Consider the following 18578-nt stretch of genomic DNA (forward strand, 5'->3'; position numbering starts at 1 on the left):
GGCAGTGACTAAGCTTCGACGTTAGTCAGCTGTCAGATGAGGGGGGTTTAAGCTGGGGGGCCTTGGCACTACTTGTAAAGTTACGGAGCACCTTAGGTACCGAGTTATGGGTCCACTGCCCGCTCTACTCTGAAGTCACACAACCAGCCAGACCGCCCGCCCTAGACAGCTGAAAGAGTACCGGGCTAACTAAGGTACCTGCCCTGCCTGACTAAACACGCCCCCCCCATCATGCCCCCATCGCCTCCTCCCTCCCTTCACTCACTCCCTCGCTCGGTGATTGTTTTCCCTCTCCTCCTCTTCTGTTCCTTTCTTTTTTTATATTTTTATTTTTCTTTTTTTCTTTTCTATATTTGTTTGTCATATTTCTGTTCTTCTTTTCTTTTTGTGTATATTGTCTTACTATCCTGTTCTTTTGCCTCACCCACGAGTATGCGTATTCAGCGTTACATGTTCTATCTGCCCGTTATCCATTGGTCGCGTTGAAGTCTCCCTCGCCATATCGTCTCCTCCCTCTTGCTGCCATGCCCACCGCTCCTCCTCCGCCGCCGCCACCACCTCCTCCTGCAAAGGTGCACAAACGGGCTTATCAGGTATGCATCGCTTGATTTCATTGGCTTTGCTCCCATTGTCCTCTGCTAGCCTTCAAATGTATCCAAGTCTCTCTCCCCTCCTCTCTGCTCTCGTGTAAACATCATAAAATGCAACGGCACAAAAAAAAAAAAGAAAAGGGCGAAATAAATTTTCAAGTGCAGTTGGTGAACTATTTATCTCTCTTCTCCGTTTCGCCCCCATATAGGCCTGTATTCCGTGTCGAGAGCGCAGAGTCCGATGTGATCTCGGTTCCGTCGATCACCCGCATCAGGGTCCCTGTGGAAGATGTCGTCGGGAACGCAAGTTCTGCCACTTTTCCGCTACCCGCGGAAAGAAGAAGTCGGGTACATCCTCCGGCGCCTCCGTCCCCGCCGACCACCCCCAGATCGGGAGGATCGTCTCCCTCGACGGCACGCTGGCCACTCTCGCCGGTGTCAACGTGCTGCCGCTGTCGGCCCATGGCCGCACTGATAGTGTGGGTTCTGCTGGTAATCCTCCTCCCGCCATCAAACCCGGTTTTCCGCTCCTCAGTCACGTGATATCTACTGATGCTCCGCTGTCCGGTGCCGCAGGCGGAGACAAGGCTGCCGCTGCCCTGCTGCGCGACGCCGCTTACACCTCCCACGATGCCCTCAACCTGCTGTGGGAGGCCGGTCGTCACAGCGAACGCGTCACCGGCTTCCACCACGACTCCAACCCCTCCCGCCTGCGGGCCTCCGCCGACGAAGGGAACCGCCCTTCCGCCCCGCCGAGCAACCACGGCAGCACCACGAGCACCGCCCTGCAGCCTTGGTCCAACCTGCGCTTCGTACGCACCGGTCTCTTCACTGCGGAGGAAGCCCTGGACCTGGTCAACTACTTTCACAAGTACTTAGCCCCCTTCACCCCTATCTCCTCCACTGCTTATCAGGATCAGTCAATGCATGGAAAGCTCTTGGAGGAGGAACCCATACTTGCTGTCACTATCCTGATGCTGGCATCTCGCTACATGAAATTCTCCGGCGCTGGTGCGGTCTCACGCTCCTACATGGTCCACGAGCGCCTGTGGCAGCACCTGCAGGGCATGATCTCTCGCATGATCTTCGGCCAGGAGCAGTTCAGCGCCGCGACCCACGACAACGGAACCGCAACGGAGACTATGACCACCCAGTCCTGTGAATCCGCTCTCGCCGGCTCCAGCTTCGGGAGCCTTCGCACCCTTGGCACCTGCGAGGCCCTACTCCTCCTGTCTGAGTGGCATCCGCGTTCGCTGCACGTCCCCGCCGGAGATGATGGGGACAGCATTATCGTCAAGGACGAGGTTCGCCGCACGAGAGCCAGCACGTCAGGAATTGGCGGCCGCATTCGGATCGATTGGCTGGAGCCCGTCTGGAGATCTGACCGAATGTGTTGGTCGATGCTGGGGAATGCTCTGGCCCTGGCCGTCGAACTCGGAATCTTCGACGAATACGACAACACCACTATCGGTGCTAGAGAATCCCGACGTGACATCTGGAACAATCCACACTCGAGCCAACGGGCGTATCTCGTCCAACATTTACTCTGGGTCTACCTGACCCAAACCTCGGGCCGGCTAGGTGGGTTTTTGCCCAAGAAAATACTCTAAGCAAATGCTATCGATTTCGGTTTCTAGGACAATTTTGACAAATGCGTCTAGGTTGGAAAAACTTGACCAATGTTTCCGTCACCGACCACGATGCCAGCGTAAAACACGGTGATACGATCCGCTGCTGGGTCGGCGTCGCGTCCTTGATGAAGAGAGGAAACGAACTCCTCTTTCCTTCGAGAGAGAGAACACGCGACATCATCAACAGCGGCGAGTATATTGCCGTTCTTCGTATGCTTAATCCTCTTCTCCAGGATTGGCAGCGCGAATTTGACCGCTCTAAACGTAAGTTTCAGTCTTGTCGTTTTTATTTTTTTTATTTTTATTTTTCTTTCAGTTGTTTTAAAACCGCATGCATGCATGCTGACTAGCCGCCCTAGTTTCCAAAGCAATGAGATTAATACTTGCCATCGAGTTCGGATACGTTCGAGTATATATAAACAGCGTTGCCTTACAAGCCGTAGTGGAACACTACAATCGTGTTGCAAGAGAAGGGGGTTCACTTCCACTCTCTGCACTACTCAGTCCATATGAGGGAAACAAGGAATATTTCATGGAAGTGGTTAACGCCGCGAGAGCAATGCTCCAAGTAGTAGTGGAGGAACTCCTCCCCGAAGACCGGCTTAAGCATGTCCCCGTCCGAACTTACTCGAGAATTCTCGCTGGTGCCATGTTTTGTCTCAAGGTTCGTCCCCTCTTTTATGGATCGAATGGTCTTACCCTGTGCTTACCCGCTTTCATACAGGCTTACGCTCTCGGAGCAAAAGATAGCGAAACCGCAATCTCCCTTACACTAGTTGAGCGTACTGCAGAGGCTCTTTGCACCTGTGTTGTTGACGACGTTCACCTGAGTAACCGATTTGGCGAGCTCCTCCAGGCACTTGTATCGAGTCTTCGTAGTCGCGTGACGATCCCGACCAGCGAGCCGTCTCTCAGTGGGCATATCACTCCCAACAACGGCCAGATGGGGCGGCAGCCATTCGAATTTCACGAAAGCATGCCCCCTGAAACCAAGCCCATTGTAACAGAATCGTTCGAACGATCAATGGCCCAGCAAATGTCACTCCCACAAGCACTCACCAGCGGCGACTACGATTCACGCTTCGTCACCAGTCCTGCAAGCTCGGCACCTGACTCGTCAGCGTATATGACGATGGGTGTGATCCCGGACCAGCATACCTTCCAAACCGACCCGTTGATATCATTCGCTGGCTTGGGTCCCAACCAGCTAGGATGGTCCGGTGGCCAAGATTTCTTCGACATGCTCGGCCCATTGTTGGATGTGCAATACGAACAATACCGGTGAAGCAGAGCCAGAGCTCTGGCTCTCTTCTTCGATAATTATGAAGAAGAAAATGAGGTCAGCTCTCTCCCTTTCCAATGGGGTCTCAACTGGGAACGGTAAGAAAACACCGTTCTCCCCAAAGGAGCACAGTGTCTGTTTTCTTCAGAGCTCTTACCGGCACACTTATGCCGGTGATTAGCGATCTGACCTATGATGGCTGTTGCCGAAACGGAACTTGACAACAACATCGACAAACAATGATATTCAGCGCCGTGAACTGCCATCTTTTCACGGCTAGCTGAACCAAGTCAGCACGCCCTGACTCTATATAAAAGGCAAGCATCCTAGACACTGTTGGTTCTCAAACCACTTCCCTCCGCGAATACTATTAACACCATCCAAGCAGCAGCAGCAGCAGCCTAGAGTGGATTTTATCCTCAGCAGCTGATTTCAATATCGTTCATTGTTAATTCATCACACCAAATAATACCAACAAACCTTAGGCATAGCCTTTTCAAATAAGCGCATGTTATCACAGCGTTGGGAAGTTTCTCAACAGCTGATACCATGCTCACTATGCTTTGACTCCGTGCTTATTCGTTTTTGCCCCAGCGCTGTTGAATGTAGATATTTATGCTCCCGCATATTAGCGATTTCGGTCCTTTAGACAAGAAATGTTTCTCAAAAATAACTGAATATGGAAAATACTCACATCCCCTTCAACGAGTAAACTGATGAATGTTATCAAGGGCTAATATCTCCCTTTAACTGTAACCGGGATACGGAGTAGAGCAAAAAAAAAAAACAACAAAATCAATAAACATTGACCTTGGGGGGGGGTCAAGAAACTTTTTATGCACTTAGGCAGTGAAACCTTCCAGCGTGTCGAGAATTGCTTGAAAGTTTTTTTGCCATGGAAAATGCTGGATAGTCGAGGGAAGCGATGGACAGTGGTTTTCCGCCGAGTTTGAGCGGCCCTGTTGCGATTAGGGCTAGATTGGGGCAACCCGCTTGGGCCTGTGTGAGATCTGCGAGCTGGCGGAATTTTTTTTAAAGCTCTCATCTCAACCCTGCTGTAGCCTGTTGGCTCCGGGTCAAGCATCGCATAAGCATCAAATGCCTGCTGGAGCTTGACTTTCTCTACGGGGACGGTAGTACCTTTGTAACTGCAGACGGGGCTTACATAGCAGAGGAACCCGGCTTGAAAGCAACGGTCAATGGCATGCCTGGGGCATTCCGTGTGACCATTCCCCTCTCCCTAACAGAAACCATGTCCGTCCAAATGTCAAGCCCGGCTAGTTATCCGGAAAGTAAGACTGATCAAAGGGGAAACGCTCGGATCTATCCCAAGCACATGAACATTATTGAGTACCTCCAGTTAGTTTCTTAATGTCTAAAAACAAAAGTATAACAAGGGCGATTAGATGCAGTTCAGGGTTCTATAGACACATTCTTCCAAGTGAGCATACTCTTGTCTGTCAGTTAATAAACCCCGTTTTGCGGTGTACATTTTCTCTCCCCCCCCCCCCCCCCCCCCCCCCGCGGCAACCCTGGATGTCCGTGCTGTATGCCGCCTCCACCGATCATCCATGGCATTAATTCTCCGATGTTGACAAGCCCATTGTCTGGCCGTTCCTCTTGGGTTTCCGTCACTAAGCATGATGCTTGCAGCAGGAAATGAAATGTTACCCACGCTCGTTTGAGATCATTTCGTGGTGTGCTTCGGGATATTGCTCGGTAGCTCATGGCTAGCTGGGTCCTGGAGGTCAGCCATAACTTCTTCCACCCTTGCTGTTAATGGGCAGCGATTCACGGCGAACAGAGAATGGCAAAAGTTATCAACTATCAAACCACCTGCAGAAGCATTGCCGTCTTTTTCCAAGCCACCTGTTGAAGTCCGATTGGCCTTTTGGAAGATTCCAGTGACCTCAATACCTCCCAGAGGCGATCGCGTGGCCGAATCACACCATTGACGGATATCCCCTCCCTTCAAGACATGCTGTTCCCTCGACACGGTGTCTCTGGTAGCTTCGGATGTCGACTTGAAGTTTATGCCGAACCTTCGCCTGTGATCGTCTAATTGGCTTATATTCTTTTTACAGAGCCTGACTTTGTTACTCTTGCGAATTACTTGCACCCGGATGGGGGATGCATCCCCGTCGTTGTCGATCGAATGGGTTGCGATGGTTGTTCAGGTCTTCACAGCTTGGGCTGACAAGAATGATTGATATCCCGGCACTTCATTGCCGATACTAAAACTCGACGACGAGTCTAGGAAGTAATAAGAGTGTCGCACTTGATAAGAAACACAGCACTGATCAACCTGGCACCAAAATTTACTTCCGTTGTATGGCCATGACATCGTAAGCCAGCTGGGTGCACTTTCTTGACCTTCATCTTTGATATATGATCACCTTCTATATCGTCGTCATCACAGTCTTCCAGCCACTGGCTTTTCAAAAAACCAACTGAGATAGGACGGCTCTATTGGACTTGGAAGCAAGAGAAGGAGACGGAAAGAAAATAAGATAAGGGAAACAAAAAAGCGACATCCTTTTGGTTTAGGCGTTTGAACGCCTGGACGGAATATGGGATATGATCTTTTGTCAACTGTGCCACCAGCCTTGTGCATATGATTGTGAGAGTCCGAAAACGGTCATGACCTCTCGGCTGATCTCTTCTCTGTATTATTAACATCTTGGGCTATGCAAAGGGGATCTTCTCTTCCGAGAGATATCGCTGTCAATTGTTATAGACAACGACAGGCGACAGGAAATTCAAGGCGCTGGGAGACTGCAACGGGATACAACTAGCCCCAGCAACTGGGCTGGGCACTCCTTCCACGCGTGTGTCAAACAACCTCCGGGTGATGCATGTCGAAGAATCCCACTTGTACTCACGACGACAGCGACAACAGGCCACACGGGAGGCAATGGCCTCCGAGAGCTCACAGAGGTGGAGTAGGAGAGGTGCTATGAGCTGCGCGGACACTGAGTTTGAGACATGCTGGATAGTAGGTTGTTTTCTCCACCACCATTTCATTCTTTCTCTTTTCCTTCAGCCTCCTTTGCTGGTTAAATTCCCGGAAGTGATAATCTGGGACCCAGCTCACATGCTTTTCCCAGCGATCGCACATGGCATGCTTCAAGCTGGGTGGTGGTTAAATGAGAGCATCTCCAGGGTTGTGAATTGAGCCCTGATGGTCCTGATATTATGCAGGCCTGCCAATGAACTGCGACAGCCAGTGCGTCGCGCAATATACACAAATTGGTACAGTGGATTTCAGATTTACCCAATTTTTGGCGCGGCGGGCGACGACTTTATTTCTCAAGCAATGAGATATTCGTCGGAGATCACGGAGGCTCTCGACGCTTTTTTTGCAGGCAGCGGCCTTTGATCCTTCCGATCACATCTCATACGATGGGTTGAGTTCACGGTGGGTACAACTCCGAACCGAGTACCCTTGTCAGCTCTAACAGAGACACCAAAACTGCAAAAGAAGGATAGCCCTTCTTCCCTAATACACACTGGTGGCTGAGCTTAAAGTAGTCACACCGGACGATTTCTCGCATGTCCTTTAATTTCCTGGACGAAAATGGCCCCTGACCTGTGCAGCTTTTAGATATAAGAGACCATGTTGAAGTGGATTGATAAGTGAGCTGATCGTGGGCAGGGTAATTGTTCCATATCAGAAATGAAAAAAGAGAAGGGCTTTATCGGAGCTGAAGGGGTCTCTGGTCTAGATCCATCCTTTGCAGCTGCGATCCCGACTGTCGGTGGAGCGGTGCTGAAAAGATGAATCCACTCCCGACACGCGTATCTACGGAGTACTCCGTATTCATTGTCATATAACTATTTGAAGTAACTAACTATCTACATGTGTATACTCTCGTAATCTCCTCCTCACTTTATAGTGGTGATGCAACTCGGGGCAGCGGATCACGGACTGCGAGGAATGTTGTCATCGCGCATATTACATATTTATCATCCCAGCATGTTTCCCGGAAGTGATGCCGAAAACAGCTTGTTTTGTGATCCCGACGCCGATTTGCAATTTTTTGTTTTGCAGGGAAGCCGTATTCGTATTTCGCACTGCGGTGTTGTGATTGGCCTCTTCGATTACTAATTCACTGCAATTAAGTTTGAGCCTCGGCAAGAACGATCCGACAGTCGGCATTCGGAATATCAATAGACCGGTTTGAATGTACCAAACAGGTACGGGGTACATCCATGCCTCCTGGGAGTATGGACTGAACTCGATCGAGGAGAAGTGTGAAGATGATACTGACAGGGTCCATGGGAGGATGTGAGGGTGGATCATCGCATGAGGTATGGGCAACGATCAAGGTATATATTATTTCTTGCATAGGGTTGTGCAGCGTGTTGGAATACATTAATGCTGCGGTACGGAGTACTCCGTACTCAAATTATGTTTTTTTGTCGTACCTCCTCAGTATCTTGGACGAGCCGAGGCACAGAAGGAACTTTGCATAAGGGGCTGCTTACATGAATTTATGCATTTAATGTCTTAGTTAGCTCTTGCGGCGAATGACGTCATGTTTCTCGTCTGATCGGCTGCTGATTACCGCCGCCTGCCCAGCTGCGCTGCCCAGCGAGAAAAGAGAAAAACGGAAAAAAAAAAAAAAAAAGAAAAAAGAGAAAAAAAAAAAAAAAAAAAAAAAAAAAAAAGATGGAAAAAGGGCAGAAAAGTAACTATCGGGAAGCTTGATGAGATCACCAACAGACAAAGGAGAGCTAGAGAGTGCACAAGCTCGTCGACTCTCTTGTCAACCCTAACCACGAACCGCTACTCCGTAGTATGGGCCTTTGAGCCCTACCGGCAACGCCAACCCAAGCTTGAGCGGGCTAAGCTCCAGCCACTGATCTCATTGGCCTCCGACCCGTGGGCGCTGCTCCAGGCGCATCCCTACTTACCAGTCGGCCTTGCCGTACGGTACCCTTTTTCGCCCCCCGACCGACCACGCCCACCCGGAAAAAAGCTTGGTGTTTGACCGGAGCCATTCCATGGCTACTCTCCTGGTCAAAAAAAAAAAAAAGGTACCTTTTGAGAATATCCGATCAGCTTCATTATGCCTAGGCATATTTTTTTCTCTTCTTCTTCTTCTTCTTCTTCTTCTTTTTTTTTTTTTTTTTTTTGATTTCTTCCTCCCCTTTATATCAGGCTCGATCCCTCCCTGTGTGCTTTGTACAGTACATACATACATCATAGCACATCTAGATACGTCGCGATATTAATATTTTACCTCTCACCTTCCACTCGTTAAATCAACCGGCGGGCCGCTGTCTCTGTTCCTATACACTTGTGATTAGAAATCTTCTTATAGAGGGGAGCTTTCGAGAGATTTTGCCTCCTTGACCGTCAGTGTGGGAGTTGCTGTCTCGCTGCAAGAGTCTTAAGTAGAGATCAATCACCGTTTCCCGCTCGTTACCCCTTCCCAACCGTCTCCCTTTTTTCTTTTTTTCCTCTTTTCCCTTTTTTTTTCCTTTTATATGACACCTGAAGTATCAGCTTCGATTTGTCACTACCCCAGCCGATAAATCGTCTCGCCGCTTCAAATATGGGCGACGAATCACCGCGCCCTTCAAAAATACCCTACTGGCGCCAGGTCATCGAACCCGGCGCCGTCACCCAAGAGGTCATCGACTACCCCTACAAGGGGTCCGGCACCGAAGATGATCCCTTCGTCGTCGAATGGATTCCTAATGACCCCCGAAACCCTCTCCAATTCTCCACCGTCAAGAAATGGTCCATCACCATGCTCGTCGCCATGGCGACCCTCGCCGTTGCCCTCATCTCCTCCGCGTACACCGGCGGTGGAAACCAGATCATGGCGGAGTTCAACGTCAGCAGTGAGGTCATGATTCTGGGTGTCTCCCTCTTCGTTCTCGGCTTCGCTATCGGTCCACTGATCTGGGCGCCCATGAGTGAATTGTACGGACGGCAGCTCCTTTTCTGCGGAACATACATGGCCCTGACCGCCTTCAACGCCGGCGCCGCCGGAAGTCAAAATATCTGGACCCTGATCATCCTTCGATTCTTCGCCGGCTCGTTCGGCTCGTCGCCGCTGACAAACGCCGGCGGAATCATCGCCGATATGTTCTCCGCTTCTCACCGTGGCCTGGCCATGGGCATGTTCTCCATCGCACCGTTCTTGGGTCCCGTTCTCGGCCCAATCATCGGTGGTTTCCTCGGGATGAACGCAGGTTGGAGATGGGTCGAGGGCTTTCTGGCCATCTTCTCCGGCGTGCTCTGGATAATTGGCACCTTGCTGGTCCCAGAGACATATGCTCCCGTGCTTCTTCGCAAGAGAGCAAACACCCTCTCAAAGCTTTCTGGAAAGGTATATCGCAGCCGCATAGATATCGACCAGGGCCGGGTCACTGTCAGCGAAGCCTTCGCTACCGCCCTCAGTCGCCCCTGGATCCTTCTCTTCCGCGAGCCGATCGTCTTCCTGCTTTCCCTGTATCTCGCCATCGTGTACGGCACCTTGTACATGTTGTTCGGGGCCTTCCCATTCGTGTACCAGCTGATCCGCGGCTGGAATGAGGGCATCGGAGGCCTTGCGTTCTTGGGCGTGCTCGTCGGGATGCTTATCGCTGCCGCCCTGAACATCATCGACAACAACAGGCGCTACATTCCACTCGCAAAGAAACACCATGGCTTCGCACCGCCTGAGGCCCGCTTGCCTCCGTCCATGATCGGCGGCATTGCCATTCCCATCGGTCTTTTCTGGTTCGCATGGACCAACTATCCCTCCATCCACTGGCTCGCGTCCATCGCCGCCGGCGTTCCCTTTGGTTTCGGCATGGTCCTCGTCTTCCTAGGCGTGATGAACTATCTTATCGACTCGTACACCATCTATGCAGCCTCAGCTCTTGCCGCAAACTCGGTTCTGAGATCGCTCTTCGGCGCTGCTTTCCCGCTGTTCACACGATACATGTATGAAGACCTTGGGATTCACTGGGCATCCAGCATCCCTGCGTTCCTGGCACTTGCATGCGTTCCGTTCCCATTCCTTTTCTTCAAGTACGGCGCGACGATTCGAAAGAAGTGTAAATTCGCTGCCGACGCCGAAGCGTTCATGCGCCGCCTGCAGGAATCGAGTCTCCAGCAAAGGGAAGAAGCTCTCAAGAAGGCGGAGGAGGAGGAGGAGAAGGAAGAAGAGGAGGAGGAAGCATCGCGCGAATTTGCGCTCAAAGAAGACGAGAAAGCTGGCCAGCCCGGATCCGCCGACGAAGATGCAGGACAACGGGACTATGTTCTCGAACCGATTCGGTCTATTAGCAGACAGCAAACACACAGAACACACAGGACACACAGAACCGGCTCTATAGCGTCGAGGCTGTCTGAGACGTTCAGTGAATACGAGGGTAACCCGTTCGACATCGACCGGGTGAACACTCGGACGTCGGTCACATCGGCACGAAGAACGTCGATGTCGGGGAAGTGAAGGACGCGAAGGGCAGAAAATAAATGTAATATTGCTATATATATATATGTATATAATTAAACACCGGACAATGGACACGGGTTATTTTTCACAATCTGTTTAAATTCCCCTTGAGATGTTAGTTAGTTACCTCTTGGCTGGCGTGCTTTTTTGATACCTTCTTTGTAATTTTAGCTATTCTCTCAAAACTTCTTTCTCCCTTTTTTTTTTTTTTTTTTTTTTTTTTTTTTCCTCAATTTTAATTTTTCTTAACTTTGAACTGAGATGAGCGTTGAACATATTGGTTGATGAACTGCAATGCTAAGTGGTCACTGATCCATTCCATATGGCCGTTGAACATGAGAAGGTTGAAAGTTGGCTCGAGGTTGTGTTTCCTCATTTCGAGAATATTGGCGGTCAAAGCTTTTCCCACAGCTCTTCACTTGTTGCATAGACTAACTCACTACAAGTTAACTAAAAACTGCGAAACTAAGTTAACGAATTACACAGCTAGAAGATCAACTTTCCGCTGGCCCGTTCCCTTTTGCACCGATCTCCATACCGAGGAAACGGATTGATTTCCAGATCTTCCTGTCGGCATCTCCATCCTTTGTCCGGGGTAACTAACTAGTTAGTTAATTATGAGCTTATCAACTTTCGCTGCCCGACAGCATCCTCCTCAACAACCGCGGCTCGAATAGTGTCTATGGGATCGACTGGATAGTCGGAAGTTCAAGCTGCGCGTAACTAACTAATGGAAACTCTTTTACGTAACTCTCAGGAGAAAGGAAATGTTTCCCATGGAGCATTTTGGATGCCCTGCAGCCTTATGGATCACTGCGTTCCCGTGTCTTCAATTAATCAGTCACGGTCTTCCTGCGTCGAGACGACAAACCAGATTTGACGCGGATCCACTGGGCTAATTTGTGTACTGTCTCTGCAAGTGATTACCAGGTGTGATGTTTTCAAATATCTGCATGGATGTGAGTGAGTTCCGCACAATGAAGACCCGCATGCAGAAAACATTTCCCGGTCGATGGGAGATCTTCAGCGAGCATGGACGAATGGCTGGTTACTAGACATCCCCTTCCCCCGACACACTACAAGCGTTTTAGCGGAATTGCTGATCGGAATACTGCAGGGCGATAACGGATCGGGATCGGACACACATCGCATCGCTACGAGCTGCCGCATTGACGCAACCACCGGTCGTCCCCTGGCCAGTGTCCCAGGCTAGAATAACGCGTCCGTGCATGAGAGACCTTTTTTTTTTAAAAAAAAAAAAAAAACCAACCGTCTTACGGAGTACTTGCAGAGGGGACCTTGGGAAGGCGATGGAGGAGACTGGGCAACGGGACGGCCACCAGGGGTCTCACGTCCTCTCACTCGCTGGCGGTGTGACAAAAGACCAGCTATCCCTCCAGTCGGCGTTTCGTGTTTCTTTTCTCAAGGCGTCCGTGGGCAATCTGTCGAGTTACACTGCGTCTAAGAACCCTCGAGGTAGCCAGGGGTGTTGAGTTGACGAGGTCCGGTGCGATGCTAATTGCATATCCTGATTGGATACGCTGGTCTAGGGTCCCGGCTCCAGGATATGCTTGTGTGCGTGTGTGCGTGTGTGTGTGCGTCTGAATCTATCTTGTGTACGAGGGAGGCTCTGGTCCAAGTTAAGAGTAAACTCGAACCATGTTCCCACCTAAGCTCTATGTTTCACCGTCCTCGAGCGCAGAAAGGCAGCCTGTGGCCACGGCTATGCACCCTCTCTCTCTCTCTCTCTTTTTTGGTATGGGGAGCCTGCCCCGTTCGCGACGACACGGCAACTCGGACATGCAAAAGAAATAGTTGACAGAATTTGCATCCCGACCGAACAAGGTGGGGGATTATCGTTGATACGGAGCCGAAGAGCGGATGACTAATCAAAAAGAGTAACTAGTCTTGGCGAGCGGCGATAGGCGGGGTTAAAGGCTGGCAGAAACTCCGTGCGAGCAGTTTGGGTGGAGAGAGAGAATGTGTGTGTGTGTGTGACAATTTGTGTCATTTTTTTTTTTCCAGAAATTGACTTGATGTGGTGGTGGTGGGAGGCTAGACAACGACTTGAAAAACCCAAACACAAATCGAAAAGGGATACAAACCCCACGACGGAAGTGCCAAAACATGGATGGGCGGAATTCAAGAATGTGTGAAGGACCGGGAGAAGAATTGTAAGAAGAGCGCACCGCAAAAAATGCACTTCCACGGCGTTCGCGTCCCCTTTTTGAAGAGGCGTGAACCATCGCGAGCTGGGGCGGGCGGGCCAGAGGAAGGAGGACGGCGGTTAATTGGGCGGGGGAACCGAACGCGGGCGAACGCTCCTTTTTTTTCGGCCGGTTAACGCTCTTTCTCTTTCCCCACGACGGAGCAGCGGAACGAGTGAAAGAAAAGAGAGAGAGAGAGAGAGAGTTCTACACACAGACCACGGAGTCAGCGGGCAAGGTTTGTGTGGGGTTGAGTTTGCGTCCCTGTCCGGCTACCGGCGTCCTGCATTGAGAATGTCCCTCTCCCTTACATCATTACCCAAGTACACTCTCTCTCTCTCTGTCTCTCTCTCCGTACTCTCCGGTACTCCCTGTACCATACATACATTTGTACCATACATACGGAGTACATTTGTACATATATACATTCATTCATACGTTTGTACATTCAGTTTGTACTGTGTAAATAAACGGGGGTCGGATAAGAGGCAGGAGCAGCCCTCTCTCTCCCAGTTTTTTGCCCCTGTCCTACCCCCGAAGAGGAAAGTACCTGCGAGCCGCCCCGGGGATGGCAAGGGAAAGAGAAAAAAAAAGTTGACTTTTACCCCACCTTTGAACCAAAATTCCCGCCGAAACGGCTTGCCCCCCTTTTCCCTTGCCCTTCCCTTCCCTGGGGGTTGTTCTCGTCGTTTTCTTTGCGCCTTCCCCCGCTCCCCCCTCCTTTGCTTTCGTCCCATCTTGCCCTGTTATTTGTTGTATTGCCGGTTCATATTTTAAGGATCGACCCAGCAGCTTGCCAACCTTTCCTCTACTCTCTCTCTCTCTCTCTCTTTTTTCTTCTTTCTCTCTCCGTTCCTTTTTCTTTTCTCTTCCACCTTCAACTCCTCAAATCTCTTCTCTTCCCTTGCTTCATCCTCAATCACCCTCCACTCCACAGCAACAATGGCTCTCTTCCAGAAGATCGAAACCCCCTCCTGCACATACGAACAGCCCCTCGGCTTGTGAGTGCCTCCCTCCCTCCCTTCAAAATCACAGAATTCACCGCTAATCCCCGGGGCCGTCCAGGTTCATCAACAATGAGTTCGTCAAGGGTGTAGAGGGCAAGACCTTCGAGACCATCAACCCTCACAACGAGAAACCCATCGTCGCCGTCCACGAGGCTACCGAGAAGGATGTCGACATCGCCGTCGCCGCCGCCCGCAAGGCCTTTGAGGGCGAGTGGAAAAAGGTCACCCCCACCGACCGCGGACGCATGCTCAACAAGCTCGCCGACCTGCTCGAGCAGCACTGTGACACCCTCGCCGCCATCGAGGCCCTCGACAACGGCAAGGCCGTCTCCATGGCGAAAGTCGACGTCGCCAACTCCGCCGGCTGCATCAGATACTACGGTGGCTGGGCCGACAAGCTCCACGGCAAGGTCGTCGACACCGACCACGAGACCTTCAACTACACCCGCCACGAGGCCGTCGGCGTCTGCGGTCAGATCATCCCCTGGAACTTCCCCCTCCTGATGTGGGCGTGGAAGATCGGCCCCGCCCTCGCCACCGGTAACACAGTCGTCCTCAAGTCCGCAGAGCAGACCCCCCTCAGCGCCCTCTACGCCTGCCAGCTCGTCAAGGAGGCCGGCTTCCCACCAGGCGTCCTCAACGTCATCTCCGGCTTCGGCCGTGTCGCCGGTGCCGCCATCTCCTCGCACATGGACATCGACAAGGTCGCCTTCACCGGCTCCACCCTCGTCGGCCGTCAGATCCTCCAGGCCGCCGCCAAGAGCAACCTCAAGAAGGTCACCCTCGAGCTCGGTGGCAAGTCCCCCAACATCGTCTTTAACGACGCAGACATCGACAACGCCATCTCCTGGGTCAACTTCGGTATCTATTTCAACCACGGCCAGTGCTGCTGTGCCGGCAGCCGTATCCTCGTCCAAGAGGGCATCTATGAGGACTTCCTCCAGCGCTTCAAGGAACGTGCCATGAAGAACAAGGTCGGTGACCCATTCAACCCTGAGACCTTCCAGGGACCACAGATCTCCCAGCTCCAGTTCGACCGCGTCATGGGCTACATCGACCAGGGAAAGAAGGCTGGCGCCAAGGTAGAGATCGGCGGTGAACGCCTCGGCACCGAAGGATACTACATCCAGCCCACCATCTTCAGCAATGTCAACGAAGATATGAGCATCGTCAAGGAGGAGATCTTCGGCCCTGTCTGCTCGATCCAGACGTTCAAGACTGAGGAGGACGCCATCAAGATCGCCAACGGTACCAGCTATGGTGAGGACCCATTCTCTCTCTCTCTCTCTTCTTTCTCTTTTCTTTCTTTCCTTTTTTTGTGTGAGAGTGATTCCATGGTGACTGACTCTTATGGTCTTGCTAGGTCTTGCGGCTGCCATCCACACCAAGGACTTGAACACTGCCATCCGCGTCTCCAACGAAATCAGAGCAGGGTAAGTCGAAGGAGAAAGAGAATGAAATCGATATTCCCGGATACATTTTCTTCATCTCTTCCCCCCCCCCCTTCTTGAGAGAAATAATGGCTGATGAGGATGTAGAACCGTCTGGGTGAACTGCTACAACCTCCTCTCGTACCAGACGCCGTTTGGTGGCTTCAAGGAGTCCGGTCTGGGCCGTGAGCTGGGCGGTAAGTGATTCTTTTTTTTTTTTTTTTTTAATTTTTGTTCACGCAAGTGGTGGGACAGCGGACTGACTGGTATGGGTTCTGCAGAATACGCTCTCGATAACTACACGCAGGTCAAGGCCGTCCGCATCCGTCTTGGAGACGCGATGTTTGGTTGAGCGGAGCAGCTAGCTCTGTAGTTCAGAATGGGGTTTGTGTGAAAATTGGACCCTGTTCCTGCTGTTGTTTCTTCACCAGGTTGTATCTTAGCAAGCATCATCGGGTTGTTCTCGCTATATCATGAAATTAATGTTGTTATGACGGAAAAAAATACCATTGTAGTGAAAGTACACCTGCAGAGTGGTTGTGTTGTGAATTGTTGTGTTGTGAGTTGTTGTGTTGTGAGTTGTTGTGGTGTTGTTGTAGTGTCTAAGTGGGCCTGGAAGCGGAAGATCTGTGCTATGTGGTTTAAAAGTGTATTTGGGAAGACAAATGTTTAACTAGCTGTCATGGCCTAATTGGAAGACTGTCTGCTCAACACCCGCAGCCAACCCATGAATTCTGCTTAGTCAGAAAGGACGAGACGGTGCCTGGTTCGAATCCCGGAGTCGCGACCCGGGCGTGGTTTTATTTAATGGACCGCGTCTTTTCTGGTTCTCCCACACTCGTGCGAGCAATCCACGAACGGCTGTGGCGCGCTAGGCAATGGAGGCGACGCTTGAGGGAAGCAATTCTGCAGAGACACCTCCACTCCGGGATGGCGGCACCAGATCACATCGGCTGTTCACTGTGGGTTGGCCGTGGATTCTGGACGGTCAACTTTTTTTTTTTAATTTTTTTTCTTTTTTCCTTTTTCTTTTTTTTTGTTTTTTTTTTTTTTTGTTTTAAACCTTTTCCCCCTCATACTGTAACTACACACGTGTCGGATGAAGTACCTATGGAGTACGGAGTAGTTACGGGGTCATGCAGAGTACTCCATACATTCTTTCGTTTCCATTTAATCTCTTTAGTTAACTGAGATAGTTGTCGAATTTGTCCCTTTTCTTTTTTCCTTTTTTTAATTTTTTCTTTTTTTTTTTTTTTGTTCTTCCTGCGATGCTCCCTCTGACATCGTACCGGAATACGAGCCTGCTTGAGACTTACCCGCTGCCGAAGATTCCGGTAAACGGCGCGATCGGCGTAGGCATGATGTGTGGCACTCCTAGGGTTCCGCGCTGCCTGGCCCTCCAGTTGTGTTCCAATCATGTCTTTTCATACTCCTCCCTCCGCTGCCGCTGTCGCCAGCTGACAGTCTTCCCCGGTTCCCCCGTCTTCTCCTCCTCCTCCTCCTCCAGCTGAAGTGCAAAAGCCCATTCACAATGGTCAAATACTACCCGTCCATCAGCCCAGACTTCCAGGACTGGATCCTCGCCCAGCCCGTCTTCTTCGTCGCCTCCGCTCCCCTGACCGGGAAACACATCAACGTCTCCCCCAAGGGCCTCCCCTCCTCCTCCCTGTCCGTTCTCAACCCCAACGAGGTCGCCTACATCGATTCGACGGGCTCCGGCAACGAGACTCTCAGCCACATCCGCGAGAATGGACGGTGCACGATCATGTTCTGCTCGTTCGACGTGAGCCCGCGGATCATGAGGCTGTTCTGCCGCGGGGAGGTCGCCGAGTGGAACGAGCCTGCCTTCCAGACGATGCTCGGGAGGATGGCGTTGGAGAAGGAGTTCGTGCAGGGGGCGCGGGCGGTGATGAGGTTGGATGTTTTCAAGGTATGGTGGCCATATAGTACTCCACAGAAAAACCAACCACCTAGTCAATGTCCCCTTCCTTTTTTTGTGTGAATGACCTCATATGGAATATATATATCCTCCTTGTGTAGGTCCAAACATCGTGTGGGTTCGGTGTTCCCCGCCTCGCACTGACCACCGATCCCAAAACCAACGAGCCGAAACCCTACCTGGAAGACCGACGCGCCCTCGGTCACTTCGCCGCAGTGGTAGTGGCGAAGAACCAAATTCACACATACCAGCGAGATTTCAATGCCGACAGCCTGGATGGCCTCCCGGGCATGAAGGCCGCCATGAGAGATCGTGGGATGCGGGCCGTCGATGCCCGCATATGGCTATGTAGACAGCGAAGGGCCCTGGAGCTGGTCGGGGTGACTCTGTTGTCGACATGTTTGACGGTGGCGGTGATGTGGGTAAATGGGTGGACGAGGTTCTGACGATAAGATGATTATATGATTGTTATATACCTAGTACCTCTACCCCCGTAGTTAGCGCTCTTTACGATATGATGCCTTTGATGATTGAATTCGGACAACCGTTGCCTACCTATCCATCCATTAGATGACACCGGCGCATTGGCCCCCAGTTGGCATACTTTGACAGGGTTATATTTTACTCTGTTAGGAAAAAAGTAAGCGGCTAATTATTTTTCTTGTTAGATTAAGTTGTCCGAAGCTACAAAATATCCCAGCCTCTGGTCAAGGCTTTGATGCATTTATTGAATGGTGTGAACCATCACAATCTGCTTGGACAGCGACAACGATGACAACCCAAGACTAATAATATGTCATTGCACCTTCGCATGAATTGATTGAACCCTTCGAGTACCTCGAGTCGAGAAGCTAGGTATTTAGCTAGCCAACTGTCTGGTCCCCTTGCCTTCCAAGCCTCCAAAGTGGAAATGTAAATCCGAGCCGAGTTGTTGGCCTTTTAACATCGCTTCCAAGCCACCATGGAAGCGAAGTTCAAGCTCTTGTCCTGAGAGAGCTACATCTCGGCTCGCTGCTTGCAAACTTGTATATGGAG

The 18578-nt window shown here is 51.1% G+C and overlaps 6 protein-coding genes across 6 annotated transcripts; 5 read left to right on the forward strand and 1 right to left on the reverse strand.

The window, feature by feature from the left end:
- Positions 1-351: 351 nt before the first annotated feature.
- On the forward strand, positions 352-4150 carry D8B26_002552 (uncharacterized protein). The gene is made up of 5 exons (XM_066123870.1): positions 352-593; positions 800-2171; positions 2252-2485; positions 2581-2885; positions 2946-4150. Exons 1-5 carry the CDS (start codon positions 525-527, stop codon positions 3504-3506), a joined length of 2541 nt encoding a protein of 846 aa, XP_065979945.1. The 5' UTR covers positions 352-524; the 3' UTR covers positions 3507-4150.
- A 2204-nt stretch (positions 4151-6354) lies between these two features.
- On the forward strand, positions 6355-6678 carry D8B26_002553 (uncharacterized protein; the record flags this gene model as incomplete). The annotated part of the gene is made up of 1 exon (XM_066123871.1): positions 6355-6678. The coding sequence occupies one exon, from the start codon at positions 6355-6357 to the stop codon at positions 6676-6678; it is 324 nt and encodes a 107-aa protein (XP_065979946.1).
- Positions 6679-8008: 1330 nt separating this feature from the next.
- On the forward strand, positions 8009-10957 carry MFS2_2 (MFS siderochrome iron transporter 1; the record flags this gene model as incomplete). Its single annotated transcript, XM_003069038.2, has 2 exons — positions 8009-8016; positions 9016-10957. 2 exons carry the CDS (start codon positions 8009-8011, stop codon positions 10955-10957), a joined length of 1950 nt encoding a protein of 649 aa, XP_003069084.2.
- A 1934-nt stretch (positions 10958-12891) lies between these two features.
- Positions 12892-13206, reverse strand: D8B26_002555 (uncharacterized protein; the record flags this gene model as incomplete). Its single annotated transcript, XM_066123872.1, has 1 exon — positions 12892-13206. The coding sequence occupies one exon, from the start codon at positions 13204-13206 to the stop codon at positions 12892-12894; it is 315 nt and encodes a 104-aa protein (XP_065979947.1).
- Positions 13207-13624: 418 nt separating this feature from the next.
- Positions 13625-16602, forward strand: ALD5 (aldehyde dehydrogenase (NAD(P)(+)) ald5). The gene is made up of 5 exons (XM_003069039.2): positions 13625-14168; positions 14233-15434; positions 15538-15607; positions 15713-15801; positions 15886-16602. The coding sequence occupies exons 1-5, from the start codon at positions 14110-14112 to the stop codon at positions 15954-15956; spliced, it is 1491 nt and encodes a 496-aa protein (XP_003069085.2). The 5' UTR covers positions 13625-14109; the 3' UTR covers positions 15957-16602.
- A 359-nt stretch (positions 16603-16961) lies between these two features.
- D8B26_002557 (uncharacterized protein) lies at positions 16962-18126 on the forward strand. Its single transcript, XM_003069040.2, has 2 exons — positions 16962-17534; positions 17645-18126. The coding sequence occupies exons 1-2, from the start codon at positions 17136-17138 to the stop codon at positions 17987-17989; spliced, it is 744 nt and encodes a 247-aa protein (XP_003069086.1). The 5' UTR covers positions 16962-17135; the 3' UTR covers positions 17990-18126.
- The last annotated feature ends 452 nt before the right edge of the window (positions 18127-18578 follow it).

The sequence above is a fragment of the Coccidioides posadasii genome, chromosome 2 (genome assembly GCF_018416015.2).
Source record: "Coccidioides posadasii str. Silveira chromosome 2, complete sequence".
Lineage (NCBI taxonomy): Eukaryota > Fungi > Ascomycota > Eurotiomycetes > Onygenales > Onygenaceae > Coccidioides > Coccidioides posadasii.